Source organism: Saccopteryx leptura, chromosome 2 (genome assembly GCF_036850995.1).
Source record: "Saccopteryx leptura isolate mSacLep1 chromosome 2, mSacLep1_pri_phased_curated, whole genome shotgun sequence".
NCBI classification, from domain to species: Eukaryota; Metazoa; Chordata; class Mammalia; order Chiroptera; family Emballonuridae; genus Saccopteryx; species Saccopteryx leptura.
This window is the reverse complement of record NC_089504.1, coordinates 168,693,470-168,720,320: the sequence shown is the minus strand read 5'-3', so window position 1 is coordinate 168,720,320 and position 26,851 is coordinate 168,693,470. Positions and strand designations below refer to the sequence as shown.

General features: G+C 38.4%; 1 protein-coding gene across 1 annotated transcript in view; it reads left to right on the top strand.

Moving 5' to 3' along the window:
• Positions 1 to 2,850: 2,850 nt before the first annotated feature.
• UBL3 (ubiquitin like 3) overlaps positions 2,851 to 26,851 on the top strand; it is a 91,868-nt gene continuing 67,867 nt past the window's right edge. Inside the window, exon 1 of the mRNA XM_066369285.1 lies at positions 2,851 to 2,990. Within this exon, the coding sequence (XP_066225382.1) occupies positions 2,964 to 2,990 (27 nt within the window). The 5' untranslated portion in view covers positions 2,851 to 2,963. The remainder of the gene's footprint in view (positions 2,991 to 26,851) is intronic.

Genomic DNA, 26,851 nt, shown 5'->3' with positions numbered 1-26,851 from the left:
CCATGTCACTCACCTCCTCTAGATTGATGATGGCAATAAATTAATGGGATCAAGAAGATACTACCCATCCCTGCTGTGGACAACTGGGCTCTTTCTGCAGCCTCCTATCTCACCTGTCTGAGTCTGGAATCAGAGAGTAAAGATAGAGAATCTACACTGTGTTCGGGAATGCTCTCATGCCTTAATTCAGTGAGGGAAGTTATGATGAGTTTTATGGAGAATAATGTCTCAGCCCCTCTTACAAGAGTGGTTGGAAACACAGATAGGTGCAGTGACTTTACTTTTGAAATATGTGGTCTTTTGTAGTGTTGCAGGTGTAATTGGCAGCAACATTGTGTCTGAAATGTCAAGGCTGTAGGCTGGTCATGATGGTTGTTACACCATATGGTCCTTGGAAAGCAGCAGAAGAGGTGTGAGTTGATGTTTGCATGAGTCCTGCTATCTTATGCTCCTTGCCTTCCTACTTACAGCAGCTTGGAGGCCTAGGAGACCTTGGCTAGGGCAGTTGTTGGATGAGAGTTGGTGCAAGGGGTGGGCTGAGGGACTAATTTTGTGAGCAAGAGCCTTCAAAATGTGTTTCAATATTCCCTCTGAACTCATTGACCAACTGAAGCATTTTCAACTGCCCTTATTTCTAGAAGACTGGGGAGAGGGCTCTGTGGTTGCTAAATATGGCAAATGAGCTACCAAGAACCATGGCCATAGACAATCATATAGCTATTGACACAAATATCTAGACAAAGTCCTAAGGCCTCATTGTGGTGTGATTTCAGCCTTTATTTCCTCTGTCCTTTGGTTTTTCTGGGCTTTTGCTCTATCTTCCTCCCTGGTTACCAAGCTAACTCACCACAAGATGAGGTAGCCCCTGGGGAATGCTTGGAATTTGCCAGGCTACTCAAGAGGTAGGCACTGGACATGTCCTGTGAACTTCCATGCTGATGAAACAAACCTGACTGCAGCGGTTGATGCAGGGAATGCTAAGCTGCCAGACAGTAAATTCCCTGCAAATAGTGCCTGGATTACCCATTTTTAAACTCCTGATGTCTAGCAGTGCCTGGCACAGTTGTTTGCTGAATGAAGGAGAAATAACATTTCACACCAAATATGTGCTATTACTTACAAAGGGATCTATTTCCCCTGCATGAACTCATTCTACTTTAATGGTAGAAGGTAGGCAAGACTGTCTTAGAGATACAGTCACATTGCTAGCTGTAGATTGGAGAGGTGACTTTCAGACCTTAAGTCTGCTGGCATTTTCACACAGGTGTCTTATTAAGACTGCCCTTCCTAAAATATTCTGCCAAAGCACTGAGAGATGAATAGGATTCAGATAGACATTTATAGTTTCTGCATTTTGTTCCTAAATCTGGGGTAGACATATTTTTCACCAGTCTCTCACTAAAGGTATTATTTTATGTTATTTACTAATCACTACAGGTATATAAGTTTTCAATTCTAATTTAAGTTAAATAGAATTAAGGAGATGGCTAGTGAATCACGGGTAGTTTGTAGTAGCTATTTTCTGATGTGGATTAGGCACTATTCATTATTTTATCTAATACAGGTTTTGGTAATTTCAATTAACTAGATAGTAACTTTATGGCCCTGGGTCTTCAGTAAACACATGTTCAAACATTTCCCCTGCTTACTAAGATCCGTGTTCCTGTTGAACTTTCATGACGTCATTGGAAATCAATGATTGCTTCTGATCTTCCAAATGTAATGTTGAGAAGACTTTGAGGAAATCACTACACAAAATGCTTTCAGATTACAGGATGTGGAGAGCGTGCTGTCATTAAAACAAATGATTCTGCTTCAAAATAAACTATACTTTAAATCTGTGTGTATATCGTACATGAGGGAATTTTCTGGGCAGAGATATCTCCCCTGAAATAATTCACCCCATCACACCTAACTGCTGGGCCTTAGCTTGGCAGGAGCGAGCTTTCCTTTCCTAGCAACTGTTACCGGGAGGGGCGTGGCTTCAAAGCGGGGCGAGGTCACGTGGACTACACTTCCCGTGATGCTCTAGGGTGGTCTCCGTAGTGACGCACTCCGTAGGGGGAGGAGGAGTGGAGGCTGCGGCCGCGAGGGGGGGTGCGAGCTGCCTGTGTACTGGACTCGCGTTCAGGCTGCTGCTGCCGACGCCGCCGTCGCCGCCGCCATGTTGGCTTAAGGGGCGATGACTGGAGGCGGCCGCGGCGTTTGAGACTGAGAAGTGGAGGAGGAGAGACGACGCTCTGAGAGGAAGCCGTTCCCAGGCCGGGGAGAGGGAAGACCAGCCTCTTCTGGAGAGCGGCCGGGTTCGGCGTCGCGGGAGCTCGCGAGGCCGGGGCGGGGAGGAGGCCGGAGAGGAGCGGAGGCGATGCGCCCCGAGTGCTGCTGCGGCCCGGAGGCGCCCGCGGCCTGAGCCCCAAGGGGCGCTGGGTCCCTGCCTGCCCGATCTCCGCGCCGCCGGCGTGCCGCCCCGGCATCGGTCTCGGTTCCCGACGAGTTAAATGCCCTTGAGCGCGGCTTGGGGCGGCCCGGCCCCCGCCACTCGGCGCTCACGCGTCCATGTGTAGCCGCATAGCTCTCCGTGCACCTCCAGCCGGGGCGTTCTGCACATAATGAGGACCTGACTCGCGCGGGGTGAATCACTGCCGGCCGCCGGAGGAGGAAGACGCACTTAACCCCCTCCCACCGCTCCATGCCCGTGTGTCACTCGGTTCGGTCCACTTGGCGCGGCCGGTCGCGGGGCTGCTGCTGACGACGACGGGCTGCCTCCCTCCGGGACGGCTGCTGGGCTCGCTCCTCTGCGCACAGCCTTGGCCGGGCGCCGCTTAGTCTCCGGAAAGCACACCGCGACCTGATCGGGATCCTTAACGTTGGTTTCTGCGACTTGAAGATTCTCTGCTCCTTTTTTTCTTCTGGGTTGGTTTTTTTCCCCGTGAACATCTGGGTGTATCTTATCAAGAGGCAAGATGTCCAGTAATGTCCCGGCGGATATGGTGAGTGGAGGCTAAGTTACGACACACTTTGATTTTATTGTGGTTTCCGATCTTATTTAATCAGAAAGGATGCAGGCGTGGGGCGAGGGTTTGCAGGGGACTGTTGAGAAAGCCACCGTACTAGGAGATTTGGAGAAGTTGGAGGTTCTGGTTTCCTTCTTTTAGAAAGCACTGCTTTTAGTATGGGATTTCTCCTTTGGTTGCGTTTTTTAAATCATTAAAGGCAATGGAGAAGTCGGGAAAGGCAGCGAGGAAGCTTGAAGTGGTGATCTGCTTTGCTAACAACCTCTGAACACTTGTGCCTTAAAGCTTCGGCAAACGTCAGCTGACAGCGGTGCCGAAGACTGTGTCCTTACTATCAGTAGATACCGAGGTCGACAGGAAAACAGAACTTCTGCTCTGTGACACTGACGAGCTCAGGGGTACATTGGGTACAAACTTGATCTTTGCGGGAACAAGGTCGTATAGCTCTTCAAGAAAAAAGTCCACGAAAATTGGCGCTGAGCTTTTGAAGTGTCTAGGTGAACAAGTATGGCAACAGTAAGATGTTTGGGGATCTTCACAAATCTAGGCCGACCGTTTATTGGGACTTTTAATGAATGATCCAGGGCATTTCGTATCAAATATGTGGTAGTATGTATTACATCATGGGACTTTTAAAAAGCTGATCAAACACGTTATTGAGCCTTGATCCTAAAATGTTGGGTAATCGAAACAAAAAGTGTTTTTGTTTATTGATGCTTTTCTTTTTGTTTGTAAACGTGAAGGTTGTGAGTTTGTTGACTAACAGTAGTAACCCTGTAGACTTAAAGTGGTGGAGGTGAGTTTGTGTGAGTGTTACACTTTGCAGTCCTAGGGACAAATATAATACAATTAAGAAGATGAATAATGTTCATGGAAGAATTGATGTTAACATAGTTACATTTTCTTACGTTGAGTTAATATTATTTGAGTGTTCATGTATTGCCCGCAAAAAATTTCTTTTTGAACTTTGTTGATTACATTTTAAAATGTCAGGTCTTTCTATAGGAGCAAACCTTATTTACAGACTTTAAAATAACTTAAAAAATTAAATGATTCTAAATGACGTGTTTTGACCTTGGTTAAAAGACATCTTGCTTATGTTGGATTTCCCGTTTAATGTGCTATTTAAAAGCGAAGGAACCACAACATTCTGTGGGGCGTCCACGCAGGAACCTTAACACTCTCTTTCCTGAATCTTAAAACTCCTGCATTTCCCTTCCCTCCTGGTGTGCACACAGAATAGTCTCTTGTCCACTTAAGGCGGTAGCTGTATATGGTTTCCTCTACCCATCTCTCAAAGTTACCTGGAGACATCTTAGGACTGAGATGGAAAATACTGTTTTCTGTTTGTTAAGTGTTTGGACTCATCACCTCCAGCAAAAATTTGGTCTTTAGAAAGCCACCATTTTATATCAGCTTGCACACTGCAAGATGTGTGCACTGCTCTATCACAGAGTTAGAATGAAATAGATTGGAGTCATTAAAGCAGTGCCACTACTTTCTTTAGGCCCAGTGATGAAGAAAAACTGGAATGTGTGTAGTAGTATCAGTCACAAATTGAAATGATTTATGTAATACTGTTTCCAAGTCAGAAGGTTTGTAAGCTAATATTTGGATCATGGGATTGGGAAGTAGTGGCAAGGTTTTATTAATAGCTGCAATTATAAAATATAACTATTTCTGTTTTAGACCGTATTTTAAGGCCTTAATGATTTTGTTGTGCTTTGAGATCCCTTCATTAAAGGTGATACGCAAGGGCACAGCAGTATTATGTAATAAACATAGAACATTCTGATGATGCTATTTCAGAGTGTCTAGGATACAGCTCAGATAAGATTGTTCTGCGTGTACTTATGTCTTGTTTCTAGCTGTTCAACCTGCTGGAGGTTTTAAGATGTCCCCCTCCTGTATTAAAGCCTTTTAAACTTTTATTTGCTCTTACTTTGCATTTTGTTTAAAAAGTGCCTTTATTTGATATGCTCCTAGAATTCTCCACTTTTTGAGCTATAACATGGTAAGTACTGGTTAGAAGTTGTCGATTAAGTGCTACAATTTTTTAAAAACTTTTAATAGCAATAATGACAATTAATTTGCGTTTTTATTCATGATGAAAAGTGACAACAATTTTACCACTCTGAAAAGGCTTGGCCTTCCCATCCCCACCTCTTTCTACTATCTGACGTTTCCCTTGCAGCATAACTCGAAATTGATCAGAATACATACTCATGCAAGTAAGAATACATACATTTTTTGCTGAGTGCAGTAAAATTTTCAAGTTTCTAAGTGGTGACAGCTAGTATATGAGAATTTCAAATGTTGCATTTTTTTCCATGTTAATGGTGCTTGTCAGCTGTATAGGGAAATCCTACCTATTTGGGAGATGAGGTGGGGCAGTGAAGTTACAATCCATTGTCATGTTTTCATTCGAGATAATTTATTCTTGAGCTACAATAATTGCTAAATAAATTGATATTTTTGCAAAGTCTTATGGCAATGATTATGACTCACTTTAACATAGATTTTTTTCTAGCATCTCTTATTTTGTAAATATAATTCACATTTAAAATTTATTTTTAAACATTCGGTAAATTTTTGTGTTTGCCATAAGGAATCTCTTTTTTTTAATAATTCAAATTTAGCAAGTTGATATTTTGGATGAGCAGTGGCACCTTTAGTGAATAGATTTCCTATATTCTTTTAAAAAGTGATTTGCAGTTAATACTTTTTCAATTAACATTCAGTAAATATGTCCTACATATAATATAAATGTATTTACATAAAATACTGGCTTTTTTGCCTGACCTGTGGTGGCGCAGTGGATGAAGCGTCGACCTGGAAATGCTGAGGTTGCCGGTTCGAAACCCTGGGCTTGCCTGGTCAAGGCACATATGGGAGTTGATGCTTCCAGCTCCTCCCCCCTTCTCTCTCTCTCCTCTCTCTCTGTCTCTCCCTCTCCTGTCTAAAATGAATAAATAAAAAATAAAAAAAGAAAAAATTAAAAAAAAATACTGGCTTTTCTTTTGCTAAGATGGACTGAGTTTGAAGTAAAGAGATTTACTACCATTCTAGTGTAGTAACTTGTGAATAAAATCTGAGAATATTTGAACAGAATATTATTATAATATTGTACATTGTAATTAAATGATTCACTTCCTTCATTTTTCTCTTCCTCAGCCCAAATCATTGGTTATGAAGGGGCAATATTTATTGTTTATAATTGTAGCATGAATTATGTTAATGACTATAGGTTTTCTGAAGGATAATGTATATGAGTTAGTAATAAGGCCTAAGGCTAGATAGCTTAGATGGTAATTTTATTTTCTGGATTAGGAAAGTTATCAAAAAATAAATTGTATTTATAAAAGTAGTATATAAAACAATTGAGCTACTATTTAGAGCTTTGGACTTAAAATTGTACTTGCTGATAGCTATAAAATTGAAAACCCTACCTAAGACAGAAATTGACATTAATGTGAGAATAATGGCAAAGCAATTTTGGTATTTGAAACATTTTAGATGATAAAATAGTTAAAAGCCCTGTGTTTTTTTGAACTATTAATGTAGAAATTGTAGCAGTGTAAAAGTTTTTAGGCTGGGGTTAAATGAGTGATAATTTGATTTTTTTCTGTAGTTAATGAATATTTTTATTGTAAAGTTATATCTTCCATTTATGGAAGAATTATTGGAGCCCTCTGGTGGACAGGAAATTACTAAAATGAATTTCCTTTTCAAGTGAACTTTTATCACTTTTCCAAGTACAAGTAAAATGAGAAGTGTAGAGTATACTAAGTGAAAACGTCATGCTTCCAGAAAACAAAATTGTTGACTTTGACAAAATATATTAAGATTTAGTGCCGCAGATTTTCTCTTTGCTTACAGCTCCTTTCAAGTTTTCTTTCTCTTGCTGGAGCTCTTATTTTAAGACTAAGTTGGGAGGTTTTCTGTGTGATGCTAAGCTGTCCCACTCTGTACAAAAGTGTGTTCCTTGGTGAGTAACTTATGTGTCTATAACAGACACTTTTTCTAAATTGTTTTACTTGAATGTGTCTTATATTTGGTGTTCTGAATTAGACGTTTTGTTAAAGCAAATGACAAATGATTTCCTTCAGCTTTCATTGCTCTTTTCTAACTCTGCATCCTTCTCTGCTTGTCCCACTCCTGTGAAAATGGTTTTGAGTTCATTCTAGCTCTTAGTGATCTTTCTTTACTGTGAAACATTTTCTGTCAGTATATTCAAGATTATTTTATGATGCCAGATTTATATGGATGTGTCTTATATTTATGTTCTCTTGTACTTTTTAAAACAGAATAGAATGGAAAAACTGGTTGATTTCTTGACTTATGAACCATTACTCTGTTATGGAAAAAGTAGATATTGTTTCATACTCCTACTAATAATGGTGTTAACTGTGAAGTCTGTGATGTCTGCTTTTATTACTACTTTGAATGTGAAAAATATATTTTTCATATTAAAGCTTGAAGTTATTTAAATTAATGGATAAAGGACTGATGACTCCCCTGGTTTTCATAATTGGAACAGTAAATGTATTCTAGGAGACCAAAGTAGATGCTTCTTAAATATGCTTTTTAAGATTTCTCTCATTCTTGGGTAAAATGGAAAGTGACTGTAGAATTTATGATAACTGTAATCTCTGGTTTGAGAGATTCTGAATCAGTAAATTTTCTGAACACATGAAAGTTGTTTTTTGGAAATATTACAATCTAACAATTTTCAATTACTGTCCTTTGGATTTAATATGCTATGCGTAATTTAACTAGGTGACTTAGAGCCATTATTTGAATATTATTGATTCAGTTCAGTCAGCATTCGTTGAGTACTTCTCAGTATAATGAAGTATCATTTTATAAACTATAAATGTCATAGCCTCAGTGCCTAATATTGTTAGTGAAGCTTTGTGCTCCTTTACTAGTTCAGCAATTTATTAAGTTTGATGAAGAAAGTCAGCTGTGATGTGAACATAAAAATACTAGAACTTCTGTGTTGATTTTGTGCTTCAAAATGGGGAAAGAACTGAGCTTTTATATTAATTACGGATTGTCCGTGAGACTTTTTTAGGTCCACATCCAGGTGGTTACGATGACTGTGATTTTCTGAGGAAAGATGTGGGAATTCTGTAATGTAGATAGAGGTCAGCAGCAGCACCTTCAGTTTCTCTTAAGTTGTTGCAGTTTTTCTCGTATAGTATGTATACTGCTCACAAAAATTAGAGGATATTTCAAAATGAATATGGAGCGATAAAAACCATTTTTTATTAAACAAAAACTCAGAAAGCAAACAAGTCAGAGTTGTTAGATTATGCAAATGAGATGCAAAACCAACTTTTATTTCATTGGTGGAAATGCACCATACAAAAGGCTGAAAGTACTGGAGTATCTACACGTTCCCTGATCCCCTAATTTTTGTGAGCAGTGTAGTTACCTTTAAAAATGCTTTTTAAAAGAATGTATGATACTTTGTATGGAGATGAGGAACAGAGAGGTTCACTGTCAAAAGTATTTAAAAGAGCTGTAGAACTCAAAACTGAATTACATATTTTTATTTTATTAAAGATGAATATTCTAGATGCTGATTTTCCCCCCATGATGACAAAAAGCTATCAATAGTATGCTACCTAGCAGATATTTTGAGAAATCAAATACTAAGTTGTTTCTTCAAGGCAAAATTGACATTTTAACCAATAAAGGAGAAAATACCAGCTTTTCAGAAGAAACTAATGTTATGGAGAGAACATTTTGAAAACATGTTTAGATAGTTCTAGCGTGTTGAAAGATCTTTATAGAGAATTTTGTTGGATTTTGGACTTTCGATCCCCCACCCCCTTTTTTAAAAAATAAAAAACAATACATTTTGCTTAGTTTGCAAAAATACCTGACATTAGGTAAAATAAAATTTTAATAGCATTGACATTAGGTAACTGACTTTTAGTAAAAGCTTGTGTATATTTGGTATTAGACTAGAAAAGTGATGTGACTTAGTAAACTACTAAATGACATTCTTTTATAGGGATCAATGCATCTTTGTGAGCTAAGTTTTTCAGTTATGACTATGACAGCTCTTAAAACCAAGTGTCAAACTACACTGAACTTCACAAATAAGGAAACCAAGATTTGAAAACACAGTGAGGTATATTCAAGAACAGTGCTCTCATTTAATACAGTAATAGTGTTTTTAGTGATTGCAAGATTAAAACAAATTAATATTTTAAGTAGTTAATATACATGACATACATAAATGTATGACTTATAAGTGAATATGCATATATTGGACGTATGGGCTCGAGTATTTTATAGTTGGGATTTTCAGTCAAAAAAATTAGAATACATTGCATAAGATAATAGCAAGATTTCTGAGCATTTTAAGTCCTTATGTTTGATAAAGTTTTTCTGTCTCTGCCTTGTTGAGCAGTTACATTTTTCTGTGTCAGTGTGCCTACCTGCCCCTTTCTAACTGTTTACAGATGCTGATTTTTATTTGCTCTAGATTTGGAAACCAGATTTTCAAAGTTTAGTAGAATAAAGTGTGTTAAATATGGGCAAATAGTGTCCAAATAGGATATTCAGGAGCTGCCCTATGGTAAAGTGTATGATCTTTATTTCATGAACTTGGTCATATCTCTTTTGGTTGCTTAGATTTCTCTTTACTTGAGGGGCTTATTTTCTGTGTTTACCATGGTTTGCAGAGATGTAGATTCTTATAGTGAAGAACTGTGTAGACGATTTAAAAAAATAAAATTACATACCTGTATATAGCTTTATTTTGGGCTCATAGAGGAGAAAAGCTAATAATTGTTTTGTATTTGCTATTTACCGGCAGATGCTTGGCATTTTACATGATAGCATTTTATCTAATTCTCACAGTGATCCTGTATAAATACAGTTGGTATATAGATAAAACTGCTGCTGCCACCAGGTGAAGACCACCAGGAATGTATCTGTAGTGGAACAAGTTAGGTTTGTTGATTTGCTGCAGCAAGGATGATCACATTGCTGAGGAACCCTGCTTAGTCTCAGGAAGAGGGATTGAAGAAGTTTTTGAAACATTTGGGCAGTGCAAGATGATTCTAATGAGAGACCAGGGTAAGTGGAGAGAGACTAGCTCTGGATGGATTTCTAAAACACACATGAAGTGGAGTGAGGTTAGTGATTGGATGTCTTAGCCATCCTTGTTTTAGAGGCAGGAGAGACATGAAGGGGGCCAGGGAAGATCTTTAGTCATTTTGAAGCTATAGCATGGCCCTGGAAGAAATTGTTATCTGAGGTCTTCTGTTGGCCTTGTCTGTGTCTTTTAGACATCCGCAGCAGAGATGATTTTTACTTTTCACAGCCTAGGTTCAGAGAGGATAAGGAGGTTCTTTGAATTTATGTAACTAGTAAATGTAGCGCCAGGATAGGAATTTGAATCTGATAGCAATAGTGGTAAACGTATTAAATCCTTAACCTCTGCCATCCCTGAGCAATCTTTGCTGAATCCCTCAGGCACACTTTCCTAAGCAGAATACCACAGTTTCCTTCCCAAGACCTTGTTCTACTCAGTCACTGCTGACTGCTCTGAGCTAGCATGGTTCAGTAGAAATGACACTTATTTATATATGTTTGCAAAATACTATATATAGACTCTCTGGATTGAAATGCCTTTAATGAAGGTGGATTGTCTTATTGATAAAATTAAAGGGAGTTTTCTTTATAGTCTTTGGAACTTTGAGTTCTCTTTTGTATCTCATATATAAAATTTTGAATGCAGAAACTATATTGCTTTATATATATATGTAAACAGACTGATTTGTAACAGTTTAGTGCTTTCAGGGTATTTTGTCTTTGTCTTCATACTATAACTGCTTTTGTATGATGCAGATGTTCTATTTTATGATCTAAATAAAGTACATACGTGGGCAATTTTCTATGAGTAGATTTTGAGAAGAAAATGTTCTTTCTGCTAAATAAAATTGTCCAAATTAGGCATTATATCTTCTGTTTGTGAACTTCAATTAAGATAGCATTCATTGTGTGTAGACAAAATGTTCTTTCCTGATACATGTTTAATTTTCTTTACTTTCAAATAAAATTAGTGTCTTTGTCTTAGAAATATTTCTGCTTTTTGTATCCTGCTTTTTTCAGTTAGTCATATATCATGAACAAATACCATACAGATCAGTAAGTATCCTTGAATTTCTGGGTAAACCTCACTTCACTATGCATTATCCTCTCTCTGCTAGATTTATTTCATTTACAACGTTTGCAATTTTGTTCATGAACAAGATTGACTAGTAATTTTAATTTCTTGTAAAGTCTTTAACAGATTTAGACATCAGGGTTATGCTGACTTCATAAGGTAAGCTGGAAAATGTTTTTTAGTCTCGGGAAGAGTTTGTGAAGATTGATTTTATTTCATCTGTATTTGTGTTTGGAAGAATTCTGGAGTGAAGTCATCTGGAGTTTTCTTGGGGATTATTGATTCTATTTCTTTAATACATATAGGACTGTTCACATTTTCTATTATTTGTCAGTTTGGACAAATTTTGATTTTCAAGGGATTTGTCCATTTTATCTAAATTTTCTATCTATTCGGCTTAAAATTTTTCACAATATTTTTTTTATTATCTTTTTGATGTTTGTAATGGTATGGTATCTGCTTTGTAAAATCTGTTTATTGGTAATTTGTGTTTTCTCTTTATCTCAATCAGGTTTTTTGTTGTTGTTTTAATTTTTTATTTTTCTTAAGTGAGACATGGGAAGGCAGAGAGACAGACTCCCACATGTGCTCAGACATGGATCTACTCAGCAAGCTCCCTATGGGGTGATGCTCTGCCCATCTGGAGCCCCTCTGCTCCATTGCTTGGCAACCAACCTATTTTTAGCACCTGAGGCAGGCCATGGAATCATCCTCAGCGCCTGAGGCCAACTTGCTCCAACCGAGCCATGACTATGGAATGGGATGAGAGAGAGAGAGAGAGAAGGGAAAAATGGAGGAGTGGAGAAGCAGCTGGTCACTTCTCCTGGGTGCCCTGACCAGGAATTGAGCCCAGGACATCCATGTACTGGGCCAGTGCTCTACTGCTGAGCCAACCAGCCAGGACCTGGATCAGTTTTTTTAAAAGCCAACTCTGAGATACAAATTGTTTTGCTTTTCTGTTGGGTTCTGCTTTTACTTTTATTTCTTTCCTTCTGGTTTTGTTTTTTTTAAAAATAATTTGGTGTTATTTTTCAAGTCATGAGATGGATGCTCAGATCATTAATGATCAGTCTTCTTTTTTCAAGTATGCATTTAAGTCTATGAAATGTCCCTATAAATGCAATGTTAGCTGGACCTTACAAGTCTGATATATTATTTTTCACTTAATTTAAAATATTTTTAAAATTCCATTGTGTTTTCTTATTTGATCCATGGGTTATTTAGAATAGTATATTGTATAATACCTAAGCATTTGGGGATTCTTTTTCTTTTAGCTATATTTTTGTTGTTGATATCCAGTTTAATGCTACTGTGGTCTTAGGATCATTCTTTCCATGAGTCCAATTGTGAGTCCTTTATTGACACTTGCTTTATAGTTAATTTTAGAAAATTGAGTGTGGTGTGCTTAATATGATTTAGATCAAGTTTATTAATCATGTTCAGAATCTGTTGCTGCTGACTTTCTGGGTTTTTTAAATCACTGAGTTGAGAGAAGTGTGTTAAAATTTCTAACTGTATGAGGATTTGTCTCTATGTTCTTTTAGTTCTCAAATTTTGCCTTAAAATTGGAGAATGAGAGGCTGCAAATAAGTTTATGATTGTTGTACAGCATCTCTTAATTACATCATTTTTCTTGTGCTTGATTTAACCTTCTGTTATTTTGTATAGTAATATGCTGTACAGGCTTGTGGCCTAGGAGTAGTAGTAGGCTATACCAGTGGTCCCCAACCCCCGGGCCACGCGGTCCGTGGGCCATTTGGTACCAGTCCGCAGAGAAAGAATAAATAACTTAAATTATTTCCGTTTTATTTATATTTAAGTTTGAACGATGTTTTATTTTTTAAAAATGACCAGATTCCCTGTTACATCTAAGACTCACTCTTGATGCTTGTCTCGTAAGTTCGACAATTATATTTTAAAATATCACAGTTTTTACACCAGTCGCATAATTTTACTTTGTGCATTTATCCGTCCCACCCTAAAGGCCGGTCCGTGAAAATATTTTCTGACATTAAACCGGTCCGTGGCCCAAAAAAGGTTGGGGACCACTGGGCTATACTATATGACCTAGGTGTACAAGTAGGCTGTACCATTCAGGTTTGTGTAAGTACACTCTTTGATGTTCACACAGCGTGAAATCACATAACAACACATTTCTCAGAACTTATCCTGTGGTTAATTAGCACCGGGCTGTATTGTGTACTTATGTGTGGCTTTTATTGTAATTCTTCATGGAGTTTGTAAAAAATCTTGAGTCTATGGTTTGTTACCTTTTGTCACTTTGGGAATTTTCTTAGCTGGTATTCTTTAAATATTGTTTCTATCCATTTCTCTCCTTTCTGAGACTACAGTTACATGTATGTTAGATCATTTGTTTCTATTTCTCCCCCTTCTCTGTATCAGTTGGATATTTTTCACTGATTATCCTCAAGTTCATGTCTTTACTTTTTTAAAAAAAGATTTTATTAATTTTAGAGAGAGGATAGAGAGAGAAATGTAGGGGAAGGAGCAAGACTCATAGTAGTTGCTTCTTATATGTGCCTTGACCAGGCAAGCCCAGGGTTTTGAACTGGCAACCTCAGCACTCCAGGTTGAGATTTTATCCACTGTGCCACCACAGGTCAGGCAAATGAAATACAGTTTTTTAAGAGTATGTTTATTTATTTTTTTTTTGGAGGGAGAGACAGAAGGGCAGAGGATCAGGAAGCACCAACTCCCATATGTGCCTTGACCAGGCAAGCCCAGAGTCTTTAACCAGCGACCTCAGCATTCCAGGTCGATGCTCTGTCCACTGCGCCATCACAGGTCAGGCTGTCTTTACTGTTTAATATCCAGGTATAACTAATTATAGAGTTCTTAATTTTTCAGTCCTAAAATTTACACAGATTCAAGTTCTCACAATGTTTTTATTTTCTTGGTTGTATCAATCACTGTTGTAATCTTTCTGTCTAATGACTCTAATACCTAGATCACCCATGAGCCTCTTTTGCCTGATTTTTGATCATTTGTTCCTCTTTTGTAGAATGCCTGCTAACGTTTTATTAACATTGTGATGAAAACTTATCGAGAGGACCAGAATGATGTTTTCTTTCTCCAGATAGGATTTAATATTCTCTAGCAGGCAATTTGAAAAAGATGGATCAATGATTTATCAATGAATGATATGACATGAGGCAGAATTCAGGGCAATCAAGAAATTCAGATAGCCTCACTCCGGGTGCATTAACACTTTTGAGGTTTCACTTGAAAGTTTGGAGTATTTACTAAGATGTGTCTTTTCTGGCAAGCCCTGAATTCTAATTGTGAAGCTGGTGAAAGCTCTGCTTAGCTTTTTTGCTTCCTTATAGCATCTTCTCACTAGATTTTCCTGTCCGTATTTCCTATTGTTTATGATTCAACACATTCCTTCTGGGAGGACAAAAACTGAGCAGAATGTGGGACTCATTCTTCTGTCTGGGAACCTCAATTCCTGGCTACTGTGGTCGTACAGAATTTCAGTTTTTGTCTTCCCGGCCCAGTAAGACTGATACCTGGGCCGGATACAGCTTTCTGCTTGGCTTTGTAACCTCTACTGGTAACAGTGGGGAACAAAATTTTTGTTACATCCACAAAAACAATTGTTCTTACCTAATTCGAGTGTGCTGATCTCAAATCTGGCATTAGTTTTTCTCTGTAAGCTACAGATTTTTGCAATTCAAGATTTTAGGTTTTCATCTTCTTGTAAAATTTTCAACATTTAGTTTAACATAATGAAGTAGAATGTCTCTTCTTGGGCATCATCTTTGTGAAAATATAATTTATATAATGCAGTAAATACAATAATACACTAAATGATATGATTACATCAGAATTTGTCTACAATTTCAAAATAGAACATATTAAAACACTTATTTTAATCATAAAATTTTTGCAAAACATTTAAATTCTATTCAGGCAAAAATTTGCATTTGTAGCTCTTGCGTTTGTGTCCTTGTCGAGGACAATCTCATTTGATCCTCCAGCAGTAGTCTGCTCATCACTAACAGCTCCAAGATTTTCAGGAAACTTATCAAGGTGACTGTTCAGGAAGTGAATCTTAATGCTCATGTTACATCCAATGTTACAGAAAGCCAACAGCATCCTTTGAACCAGAAGCTCATAGTTTCCTGCTTTTTTATTGCCAAGGAAGTTCTTTGTAACTGCCACAAAAGACTGCCATGCTGCTTTCTCCTCCTTATTCATCTTCCTGGCAAATTCTTCATCACGTATGAGGATTTGAATTTGAGGTCCATTGAATACACCTGCTTTTATCTTTTTGAAAGACAAGGCAGGAAAAGCAGAAATAATATATATTTTGAAAGCATTCACTTTCTCTGTTCAAAGCCTGAGCAAATTGCTTCACTAAGCCAAGTTTGATGTGAAGTGGGGAAAAAATGATCGTGTCTCGATTAACTACAGGTTCATTCACAATATTTTGCATCCCTACTTCCAGAGTTCATGTTTCGGCCTCTCCTTCTGTGTCCAGTGTTTCTCCCCAGCTCAGCTGTCCCACAAACACAGAAAGCAAAGATACTTCGTGAAACCTCTCTGTTGTCCTAGCAGGAAATTTACCATTTTAAGATCCACGCAAGTGATCCAGTTATGCTCCTCATACTTCAGAAAGTCGAGGACAGTTTTTATGTCATTATAATCTTCTCGCAGATGAGTTGAATAACCAATTGGAACCACTGCATAAACATTACCGTTGTGTAGGAGAACACATTTCAGACTCCGCTTAGAGCTGTCAAGAATTAGCCACCATTCTATTGGACTGTTAGTGGTAACACCTAGCTGGCTGAGAAGACTACTGATATCCTGACAGTAAAGAAAGTGTTTGTCTTTGGAAAAAAAGTCCACAAAAATTTGTTCACGCTTCCTGAAATGGGACTTTAGCTGACCGGTGAAGTACATTCTTTTCTTGAAGCCTGGAGGCTAATAACTCAGCTGCTTTCTTTGATAGGCCCAAATTTCTTACTAAGTCATTCATTTTGGGTTGGCTAAACTGCTGAGGGGTTAATGACTGCTTGGCATCAGAAGAAGACCCTTCAGATTCTACAACCATTTCCTCATGCATCTTATCAAAATACACTTGATCACCATGTTCACTTTCTTCGTCCTTAGAAGAAATAAAACCATTGAAAACTGGAACCTGGAGTGTCTCAGAGTGTAGGGTAGGTCGTATTGCTGAAGGAATATTAGGATATGCGATCATATGCCGTTTTTTCTTGCCAATGCCCTTTGTATGGATCAAACAGAAATAACAGTCACTGCTCTGGTCCTTAGGTTCACGCCAAACCATGGGAATACCAAAAGGCATTCCTTTGTGTTTTCCTTTTGTCCAGTCATGAAGCATTTTCTCACAATTATGACACACAATATGAGGAGCCCAATTTTTGTCTTGATCACCAAGGGGAACTTGAAAATAGGCAATAATATGCATGTGTCACAAATGATGAAATATTTTGCCTTTGACGTTGAAGTGTGTAACAGCCACATATATAACAGAAGTGTCAGGACTATTCTTACATTTATGCCTATTCAAAAAAGCCATGATTCAATCTTAAAACAAAATAAGAGGGTGTTTTTATCAGATAATAATTTTTACATTTAAAAACAACTACAATTATGTAAAAGTGATGTTTGTAAAACATTAATTGCCTTGTGGTTATGTTCAATCCAAGAGTCATTGCCCTTTAACTCCAATTTAAAAACCAATGCATGCAGCCTGACTGGGCGGTGGCGCAGTGGATATAGCGTTGAACTGGGATGCGGAGGACCCAGGTTCAAGACCCTGAGGTCGCCAGCTTGAGCGCATGCTCATCTGGTTTGAGCAAAGCTCACTGACTTGGACCCAAGGTCACTGGCTTGAGCAAGGGATTACTCAGTCTGCTGAAGGCCCACGGTCAAGGCACATATGATAAAGCAATCAATGAACAACTAAGGTGTCGCAACGAAAAACTGATGATTGATGCTTCTCATCTCTTTTTCCTGCCTGTCTGTTCCTATCTGTCCCTCTCTCTGACTCTGTCTCTGTAAATAATTTAAAAATAAATAAATAAATAAATAAAAACCAATGCATGCCATTATTTGTAACAAAAAGAAATTAAAATTGCATAAAAACTAGAGCATGCACCAAAAACGGATTTCAGATTTGGAATCAGTGATGCAGAAATACAGAGAAACAGTTCTAAAACCTTATGCAACAGAAAATGAAAAGAAATTGGCAGATACTTCAGGGGGCAAAAGAGGGGAATCTTCTCAATGTTTTCTTCTCTAGGGACTCTTGACTCCTAATCTTATGGCTTTGTTGGTTGCTGTCACCAGCTTTCAATTAGCTGGTATTTTTGTTGTTATTTTTGTATTTTATCTCACTTTTATAGTTTTCAGTGGGAAATTTGGTCTAATATCGCGTTCCCCCATAGCTTGACCTAATTGCTCTTTCTTTTTGAATAGCTGAAGTTAATTACTTAACCATGGCACCGTCAGCCAAGCCGTTTTCTTAGGTCAGACATCTAGGAGTCATCCTTGATTCCTTCCTTTCCTTTATCCCCCAAATCCAGTCCACTTGAAAATGTACCTGGAATCCATCACTTTTTCTTATTTCCATACCCTATTGCAATGCAGCACCATTTTTCTCTCCTGAACTACTGCATTGGTCTTAAGAACTAATTCTTCCACTTCCATTCACATCTTCTGTAATACATTTTCCTGAAATAGCTGAGTGATCTTTATGAGACATGAATTGAATTATCTTTCCCTCTGAAAAACAGGAAACTTCAGCAGGTTTCTATTGAAGAATAAATTCTGATGGCATAAGATCACAGTTTTTTACCGTGGCCCTGCCGAGTCCTGCATCATCTCTGGCTCCTATCTGTCTCTGTGATCTTACCTCATTGGCTAACTAGGTTTCCATTATACTGGGTTCCTCTCAGGTCCTCTCACAAGTCATAAGCTCTTCACATAGCTGGGTTGAGCCTTTGCTTGTATCATCAGTTCTTTTGCCTAAAACACCCCAGAATATTTCTTTTTTTTTTTTTTTTTTAATAAATTTTTATTAATGGTAATGGGATGACATTAATAAATCAGGGTACATATATTCAAAGAAAACATGTCTAGGTTATTTTGTCATTAAATTATGTTGCATACCCCTCGCCCAAAGTCAGATTGTCCTTCGCCACCCTCTATCTAGTTCTCTGTGCCCCTCCCCCTCCCCCTAACTCTCCCCCTGTCCTCCCTCCCCCCACCCCTGGTAACCACCACACTCTTGTCCATGTCTCTTAGTCTCATTTTTATGTTCCACCAATGTATGGAATCATGTAGTTCTTGTTTTTTTCTGATTTACTTATTTCACTCCTTATAATGTTATCAAGATCCCACCATTTTGCTGTAAATGATCTGATGTCATCGTTTCTTATGGCTGAGTAGTATTCCATAGTGTATATGTGCCACATCTTCTTTATCCAGTCTTCTATTGAAGGGCTTTTTGGTTGTTTCCATGTCTTGGCCACTGTGAACAGTGCTGCAATGAACATGCACCCCAGAATATTTCTTGTGTGTATTTTGGTCCGTGGTTTGTTTTTTACATTTAGGTCTAGGACCCATTTTGAGTTAATTTTTGTTAAACTTCTGTACCCTCATTTTCTCACTCCCTTGGTTTCTGTCTCAGGACCTTAGCACTGGCTTCCCCCATAGCACTTAGCATTACATAGTCTAGCATTACATAGTCTACACTTTGTAATGCACTTGTTTGTCCTTCCAATAGCCATAGATTCTGAGAGGAGTGTGTTTTCATTTGCCACTATAACCAGTACCTGGAATGTAGTATGTTCTTCATAAATATACTGCTCACAAAAATTAGGGGATATTTTATGTCTTCATATTCCTTTTGAAATACCCCCTAATTTTTGTGATCAGTATATTTGTGGATTAAAGGAGTCGATGACTATGATGGACACTATGCCAAGCTTATTACTTAAAATAGATTGAATCCTCAAAAAAAAAACAATTTCAAAACAAGCCTATCAGGTAGGTAGGTACTAGTGTTAGCTGCATTTTAATGAAGAAAATAGAATTAATCTTGTTTGGGAATTTTCCTGATGCCAGCTTTTTTGTATTTTTGGATTTTTCTGCTTTTCTAACTTTTTAGCCATTCATTAACTTCCTTATGTCATTTCCTTTTTACTATATCTTAGAGCTAATGGCTATGATTATACTAATATTGCAGTATTTCAATTTTAACTTCTTGCCTTTAACATTTAATAATAGCCAAAGTGTCACAAAAGAAATTAGAAGGTTGTAATGAGAATTGAGAAAATGTTAATACTTGAAGTGGTAGATTTGTGGTGTATTTATCTGATATTGTGAATGATTTTACAAGCTGTAAAATTGGTGACTAATAGACTTAAAATTAAATACATATATTTGAATATTTGTATATATAAAATACATTTTTTTTTTATATTCAATGTGAGGAGGGGAGGCAGAGATAGACTCCTTTATGTGCCCCAACCAGGATCCACCTGGCAAGCCTACTAGGGGGTGATGCTCTGCCCGTCTGGGGCGTTGCTCCATTGCTCAGCACCTGAGCTCTTCTTAGCACCTGGTGTGGAGGCCATGAGCCATCCTCAGTGCCTGAGGCCAATTCCAATGAGCCATGGCTTCGGGGAAGAGCAGGGGAGAGCAAGGAGGAGAGAGAGAGAGAGAAGCTAGAGGGGGAGAGATGGAGAAGTAGATGGATGCTTCTCCTGTGTGCCCTGACTGGGAAACAATCCCAGGATATCCACACACCAGGCCAACGCTCTACCACTGAGTGAACTGGCCAGGGTCCAAAATACATATTTGAAGAAATTTTTTTTTAGGCTTTTATATTTAAAGGACTATTTAGATACAGAGACTTTTAATTTTGGCACTCAATAGAATTTTCATGTTAGATATTTCATATCCATAGTCTACGTGTAATCTGCTCTTTTTATTTTATTGCATTATTCATTCATTCAAACCAGCAAGTGTTTGTTGAACACATGCTATATGTCAGACACTTTTTTAGGCTCTGGTGTACAGTGGTGAGTGAAACTCAACAAACTACTTAAGTAAAATATATAGTATGTTAGATGGTTCTTAAGTACTACAGATGAAAGTGGAAAAGGGTTGAAGAGTGCTAAGACAATATACCTGTGTTGTTTCAATTTTAAATATGTAGTATGTTCGGGGAGAGCTCATGGAGATGTTGATGTTTGTACAGAGGTCTGAAGGAGGTGGGAGCAAGCCCTCCAGGCATCTTGGGGAATCCCCCTCAGGCCTTGTCTGATTATTTTGTTCCTTTCAGTTTCTCTCTGTTTCTTCTGCCAAGCCTTCCCCTAGATTTTTGTGTTTCTCGTGGTTTTTGTTTTCTGTCCTTCTCTGTGATCAAAGTGAACATTATCTTCCTCAGTAGTTTGTGCAACATAAATTTATTGAATGTCAACGTGCCAAATAGATTCTGTCAGCAGTTAGTGCCAGTTTTCTCTTATGTCTCTCAAATCAATGTTTCTTCTTTACCTTCAACAAGGTCTTCTTCCACATATGTTCCCCTTTATTTATACACCACTGTCTGACTTCACCCTTTTCTTGGGTTTGTCTTTCGAACACAAAAACCTTATCCTTTAACTATTTTCCTATAACAGAGGCCAGTCCAGGCCAAGAGCTTAGGTGATGTTAAGGCTCTTAGCGGTTGGGCTGAGATCCAGCCTCATCTTCTGCTGTTTCCTCCTTGTATGTCCCCTGTGTTTGAGTTGTAATGAATTCTCTGCTTGCACACAAATCTTTCCATTCACTTTTATGCTTACCTTTTTCATCCTGGCTTCTTAACTCTCTCTTTCTGCTTAGAATATACTTCTCTGCCTTCTTGCTCCATTGGCATGTGAGATGTGTTCCGTTGCAGCATCAATTCCTTGGTCATGCCTTCACACTTCTTGTCAGGCCCTGGGCCACTGTCGGTGTAGCAGCACATGCTGGGAGCTCCTGACCAAGTGACAGTTGAGGCAAAGCTGTCTCCCAGAATGGACCAAGGGAAAATAGCCAGCGTAGCAGAACAGCTTTGTTATTTGTTTTGTTTTTTCTTCCTCCCCCCCCCCCCCCCCCGGCCCCCAAGAGTTGCCAGCAGTATAAAGCATTAAGTCCAGAGGGACGGAGCTAACTTAAATCCTGTTTAGGTCTTGGCTTCTCTGGTTCTGTCAGCCCAGACATTTATGGGTAGTGGTGAGTCTCAGCAATACTTGGCCATACCATTTTAACACCTGGTGAACAAGGCCAAATCCACAGAAAAAGCTAGGGAAACGATTGGAATCCTAGCTAATCAGTCTGGAATTCAGAGCTGGGCCCCTTAATCAGTGACTCTCATAAATGTCATTATCTGTACTCTAGGACTGATTTGTAAATATTTTTATGTTTCCTACACTAGATAGGTATATGCTCTTTGAGGGCAGAGAGAAGCTTTTTTTCACTCATCGTTCTATAGCCCTGTGCCTAGCATATTGCCGACACCGCGAGAATCCTCAGTGAAGGTTGAAGCAGCACTGCAGCTTTGTCTGATAGAGCTTTCTGCAATGATCGAAATGTTCTTTGTCTCTGCTGTCCGATAAGGTACCCATGCCTATTGAGCACTCACAGAGTGGCTATTTTGACTGAGGAGCTGAGATTTTTGGTTTATTTTAATTAATTTAAGTGGAAACAGCGATGTGTGGCTAATGACTACAGTATTGTACAGTGCAGTTACACAGTTTACATAGCTCTCTCAGTGGACTAAAGAGATCTGAATTTTTTTTGGTGGGGAAGGGGGGTTTGTTTCCCAAATGGGCCTGGATTGCTAAGCTTTAAGTTTAAGTTGTGATTTTGTTGTTGTTGTTTTTATAATATCAGCATCCAACTTTTGCTATTATTATTATATATATTGTCATCAGCCTTTTTTTTTTTTACTTTTCAGCTCTTATATGACATGGAAAGATGAAATCAAGTTTATAGAATTCTCTTAAAAAAATAGTCTAAGAACCTGAGAGTCATCTTTGACTTCTCTTTAACCACAATAGGAATGTGAAATTAGCCTGACCGGTGGGGGCACAGTGGATAGAGTTGACCTAGGATGTCGAGGTCCCAGGTTCGAAACCCCTAGGGCGCAGGTTCACTAGCTTGAGCGAAGGGTTGCTAGCTTGAACAGGGGATCGTCAACGTGATCCCAAGGTTGCTGGCTTGAGCCCAAGGTCATTGGCTTGAGCAAGGGGTCACTGGCTCAGCTTGAGCCCCTCCCCCAGTCAAGGCACGGATGAGAAGCAATCAGTGAACAGCTAAAGTGATTCGACTACCAGTAAATGCTTCCCATCTCTGTCTTTTCCTCTGGTGTCTCTCTCTCTCTCTCTCTCTCTCTCTCTCTCTCTCACACACACACACACACACACACACACACACACACACACACACACAAAAGTGAAATTAGCCCCCAGGAAAGAAGAAAGGGCTAAAAATATAAATTAGTGTGGGCAGTTGAAGAAAAAAGACCAATATTGTATGAGATTACATGAATTCACCAAGAGAGGGGACAGCCTAAAAGTATAATGCCTCTATTTAGAGATAGAATTTTTAAAGTGACAAAAGGAGCAGAGTTACAGGACAAGTTAAAAGAAAAATAGTTTGATTATCTTGAAAGCCAAGGAGGAGGAGTGGTTGGGTCCAGCAGATACTGAATGGAGGTGAATATTGAAGATTAAAGACTAAAGTTCGTTTTTGTGTAGGCTGGTGAAGGCTGTATGGATCTTAACTCGCCATGTGTGGTCAAAACAGTGTTTTTGTTTTAATTTCCAGTTTTTCTTCCATATTGAAATGCTAAGTGTAGAAGAATTAATTTTACTCACTTTTATTGAAGTCATTACTGTTTTTCAGTTTCTGTGTCCACGTCTTTCTCTCAAGCTTTTCTACTTGTTTTGAATCTTTAAGACCTTCCCAAATCAGAACATTTCAAAATGAATCATCAACTGTACGGGCAATGTTTTGCTTTGCTCCTGTATATAATCTGGACAACCATTAATGTTTTTTGCTCTGAGATTGAGCTTGTTAAAATCTGGCGGAGGTGAGTTTCTTTACTAACTAATAATAGCAGGATTGTTGCTTCAGTAGCAACCATTCAGTTCATGCTTTGATACAAGGATTACTAAGAGATGTTGTTTCTTGTTAAATTTTCCATACCCAGAGAAAGACAGCTTACTAAAAAATTGAGACATCTTGCCTCTCAGAGGTGTTGTCAGATTTCCAGCTGGTACAGAAAGCAGCAAAAGTCTTTTCATTTCCAAGAGTACTGTCTACCTTACTCCTTTGGGACTTAGGATAGGCAGCCAAGGAAAATAAAAAACTGGGAAAACACTTTCCTTAAATATTTTTATTATGGCCCTGGCCGGTTGGCTCAGCGGTAGAGCGTCGGCCTGGCGTGCGGGGGACCCGGGTTCGATTCCCGGCCAGGGCACATAGGAGAAGCGCCCATTTGCTTCTCCACCCCCCACCCCCTCCTTCCTCTCTGTCTCTCTCTTCCCCTCCCGCAGCCAAGGCTCCATTGGAGCAAAGATGGCCCGGGCGCTGGGGATGGCTCCTTGGCCTCTGCCCCAGGCGCTAGAGTGGCTCTGGTCGTGGCAGAGCGACGCCCCGGAGGGACAGAGCATCGCCTCCTGGTGGGCAGAGCGTCGCCCCTGGTGGGCGTGCCGGGTGGATCCCGGTCGGGCGCATGAGGGAGTCTGTCTGACTGTCTCTCCCCGTTTCCAGCTTCAGAAAGAAAAAAAAAAAAAATTTTTTTTTATTATGAAATGGAGATGGGTTCACTCTTAGGTTGTATATGGTGCAGATATTAGATGGTTATATTTTCTATTTTCATTATTAGTCAACACATGAGTGATTTCTGAAATCTCATTTCTTAATTAGAACCTCTAGATATATAGCTGAAATCTTCCTGGAATAGTTTAAGTTGCCATCCCAGATGGACAAAAGATAGAACAGTATATACTGAAATTGTAAATTTTTTTTTCTTGTTTCCCAGGTGACTTAAATAACTTGTTATAGTTACCTGAAAAATACACCAAAGGTAATCACAAGGGCAAAAGGGTGATACTTCAAAGGCAAGAGGAGTACCCCTTCCACTCTGTTTGAAAACACGGTCACATATGTGGTCATTTATTATTAATTTTCACTTATGAGTAACTTTCCTAATTTAACCATCCTTGTTTTGTTAATCTTAACATCTGAGATTAAAAAAAACTATTTAGAAGGAAAGGTAATCATAATTATGCATTGTCAAGTAGATGGTGACTATTGCTCAGCAATAAGTGAGATGTAACCTATCCTCCATAGTAAACTGAGTGACATTATCCAATCTGTGATCTCTCCATATACACTGCTCACAAAAATTAGGGGGCATTTTATAGCATCACATTCATTTTGAAATGTCCCTTAAATGTTGTGAGCAGCGTACTTGACTAGTGTTTTCTAAAGGGAAGTGTTTATTTGGCTTGTTGTCTTATGCCTTTTTTGGCCATAGTTTTATATTTATTTTATGTATTTTACTCTTTCTTGGCCATAGTTTACTTATTTTATGTATTGAAAAATGTAAACCTTATTTTTTATTGTTTTATTCTAATTGTGTAACTGATTAGAAAAGCAATAGGATTGTTGTAAAATAAAACTTGAAAACAAATAATACCATTTATAAACTTTTGTTACTTAGTATAAATGCTGTATATGTTTTGTTCTTTTCTCATCTAGACTTTTGTGTGTGTGTGTGTGTGTGTGTGTGTGTGTGTGCGCGTGCGCGTGTGCGCGGGCTTGTACAGTTGATTCATTTTGTAATGTTCTGATTTGGAGAGGTCTTAAAGATTCAATTTAACTATGTGTAGTCAGTTTACATTCACTCACAAGAACCCTTTAAGCCTTTGAGTTTTTCCAGTGAATAAAACAAGCTTCTCTTTATCACAACTTGTCCATACCATTTTTCCTTTTTAAATGCAGTCTTCTTTCTGGAGATTCTGTAGAGTTTAATATGGATGTGCTAGTGACAAGAAACATTTTGTTAATTTTAATTCAGTAATTCCCCATAAAGTTAAAGCAAAATAAACACTCACCCAAACAAGAGTACTTTATTTCAGTAGAATCAACAGGAGGAGGAGTTTGAATTTATGTATACTTGAGATCTCATGGCATGATTATTTAAAAGACCTTGGGACCTCACAAAAGGACTGAACTTCTTTTTAAAACTTTTCTCCCCTCCAATTAGTATATTGCCTTGTCCTGTTTGTAGGTTTGGAAATACATATATGGTAAATAGATATTACATCTATTTATAGAATTTTAAAAAAGAATCTTATACTTTAAATTTTATTGTTTATTTACTCCCTCTGCCACCTGTTAAAAGTAAAAAAAATATCTGAATGTATGGTTTAAAAATTTTACATATTTTGTTTAGAATGTGAACCAAAGAAGTTAGCATATTCTTTTGGAAAGATCAGTCTTCAAGTTCTAGGTAAAATTATCTGCAAAACAATAAGTAGCACAGTCTTTAATTTCAAGGTTTTAAAGGGAATTCAAGTCCAGGCATTCTGTTCCCAAAACCTGTTATGTGACAGTGTAACATCTCTGGAATTTTGGGAGGTTGTACTATATGTATTATTAACTACTATATATATTAGTTGTGAGGCAGTTCATTTTATGAACATGTCATGATTATAGAGCAGAAAGGCAGCATTCATTGAACTAATAAAGGGCTGACTTTATTATCTTTAGTATGCAGTTTGTATCATGGTTGTAACCTAACATGCTGATTTAAGCAGTGTTCATAAATTGATTCTTTAGCTTGAAAGAACAGGAAAGTAGAGTAGAAGATAACTCAAGGTGGGAGAAGAAGAAAAAACCCTGAATATAATGTTTATAAATATCTAGTACCATTTCAAATTACAGGAACCATGAACGTACAGTAAACTCCGGGACCGCCAGGAATCTGGGAGTAGTCTAAATCTATAATTCACTCTATGTTACTATAAAATGTTTAAGGACCTCTCCGTCAGATTCTGCTAATCTCTGGTGCATCTCTTTTGCAGGGTCACTAACATACCACTGTCGTTAAGGTCTTCGTTAGAGCAGCTTTATTTCCCAGAAACAACAAAATACCATGTCTTGGAAGTTAAGAGACATTGTTAGGCTTAACTAAACACAGTAAATCATTCTGTTAAGCTTATACATAGAATCAGTTACATTTCTGTAGTGGTTAACATGTTATCCTTGCAGTTGCTTAGAAAATTTTGGAGGTTAGAGGGTGGGGAGAAGGGATTGTTATCCTTGAGTTATCCCCTGTGATGGAGGTCTCAGGTGTTTTCATCAGCTTTTGACCTTAATGCATGTTGCTCCTTAATTATTATTATTATTATTCCTTCTTCTTCCTCTTCCTTCTTCCTCCTCCTCCTCCTCCTCCTCCTCCTCCTTCTTCTTCTTCTTCCTTCTTCCTCCTCCTCCTCCTCTTCCTCCTTCCTCCTTCCTTCTTCCTCCTCCTCCTCCTCCTCCTCCTCCTCCTTCCTCCTTCCTCCTTCCTCCTTCCTCCTCCCTCCTCCTCCTCCTCCTTCTTCTTCTC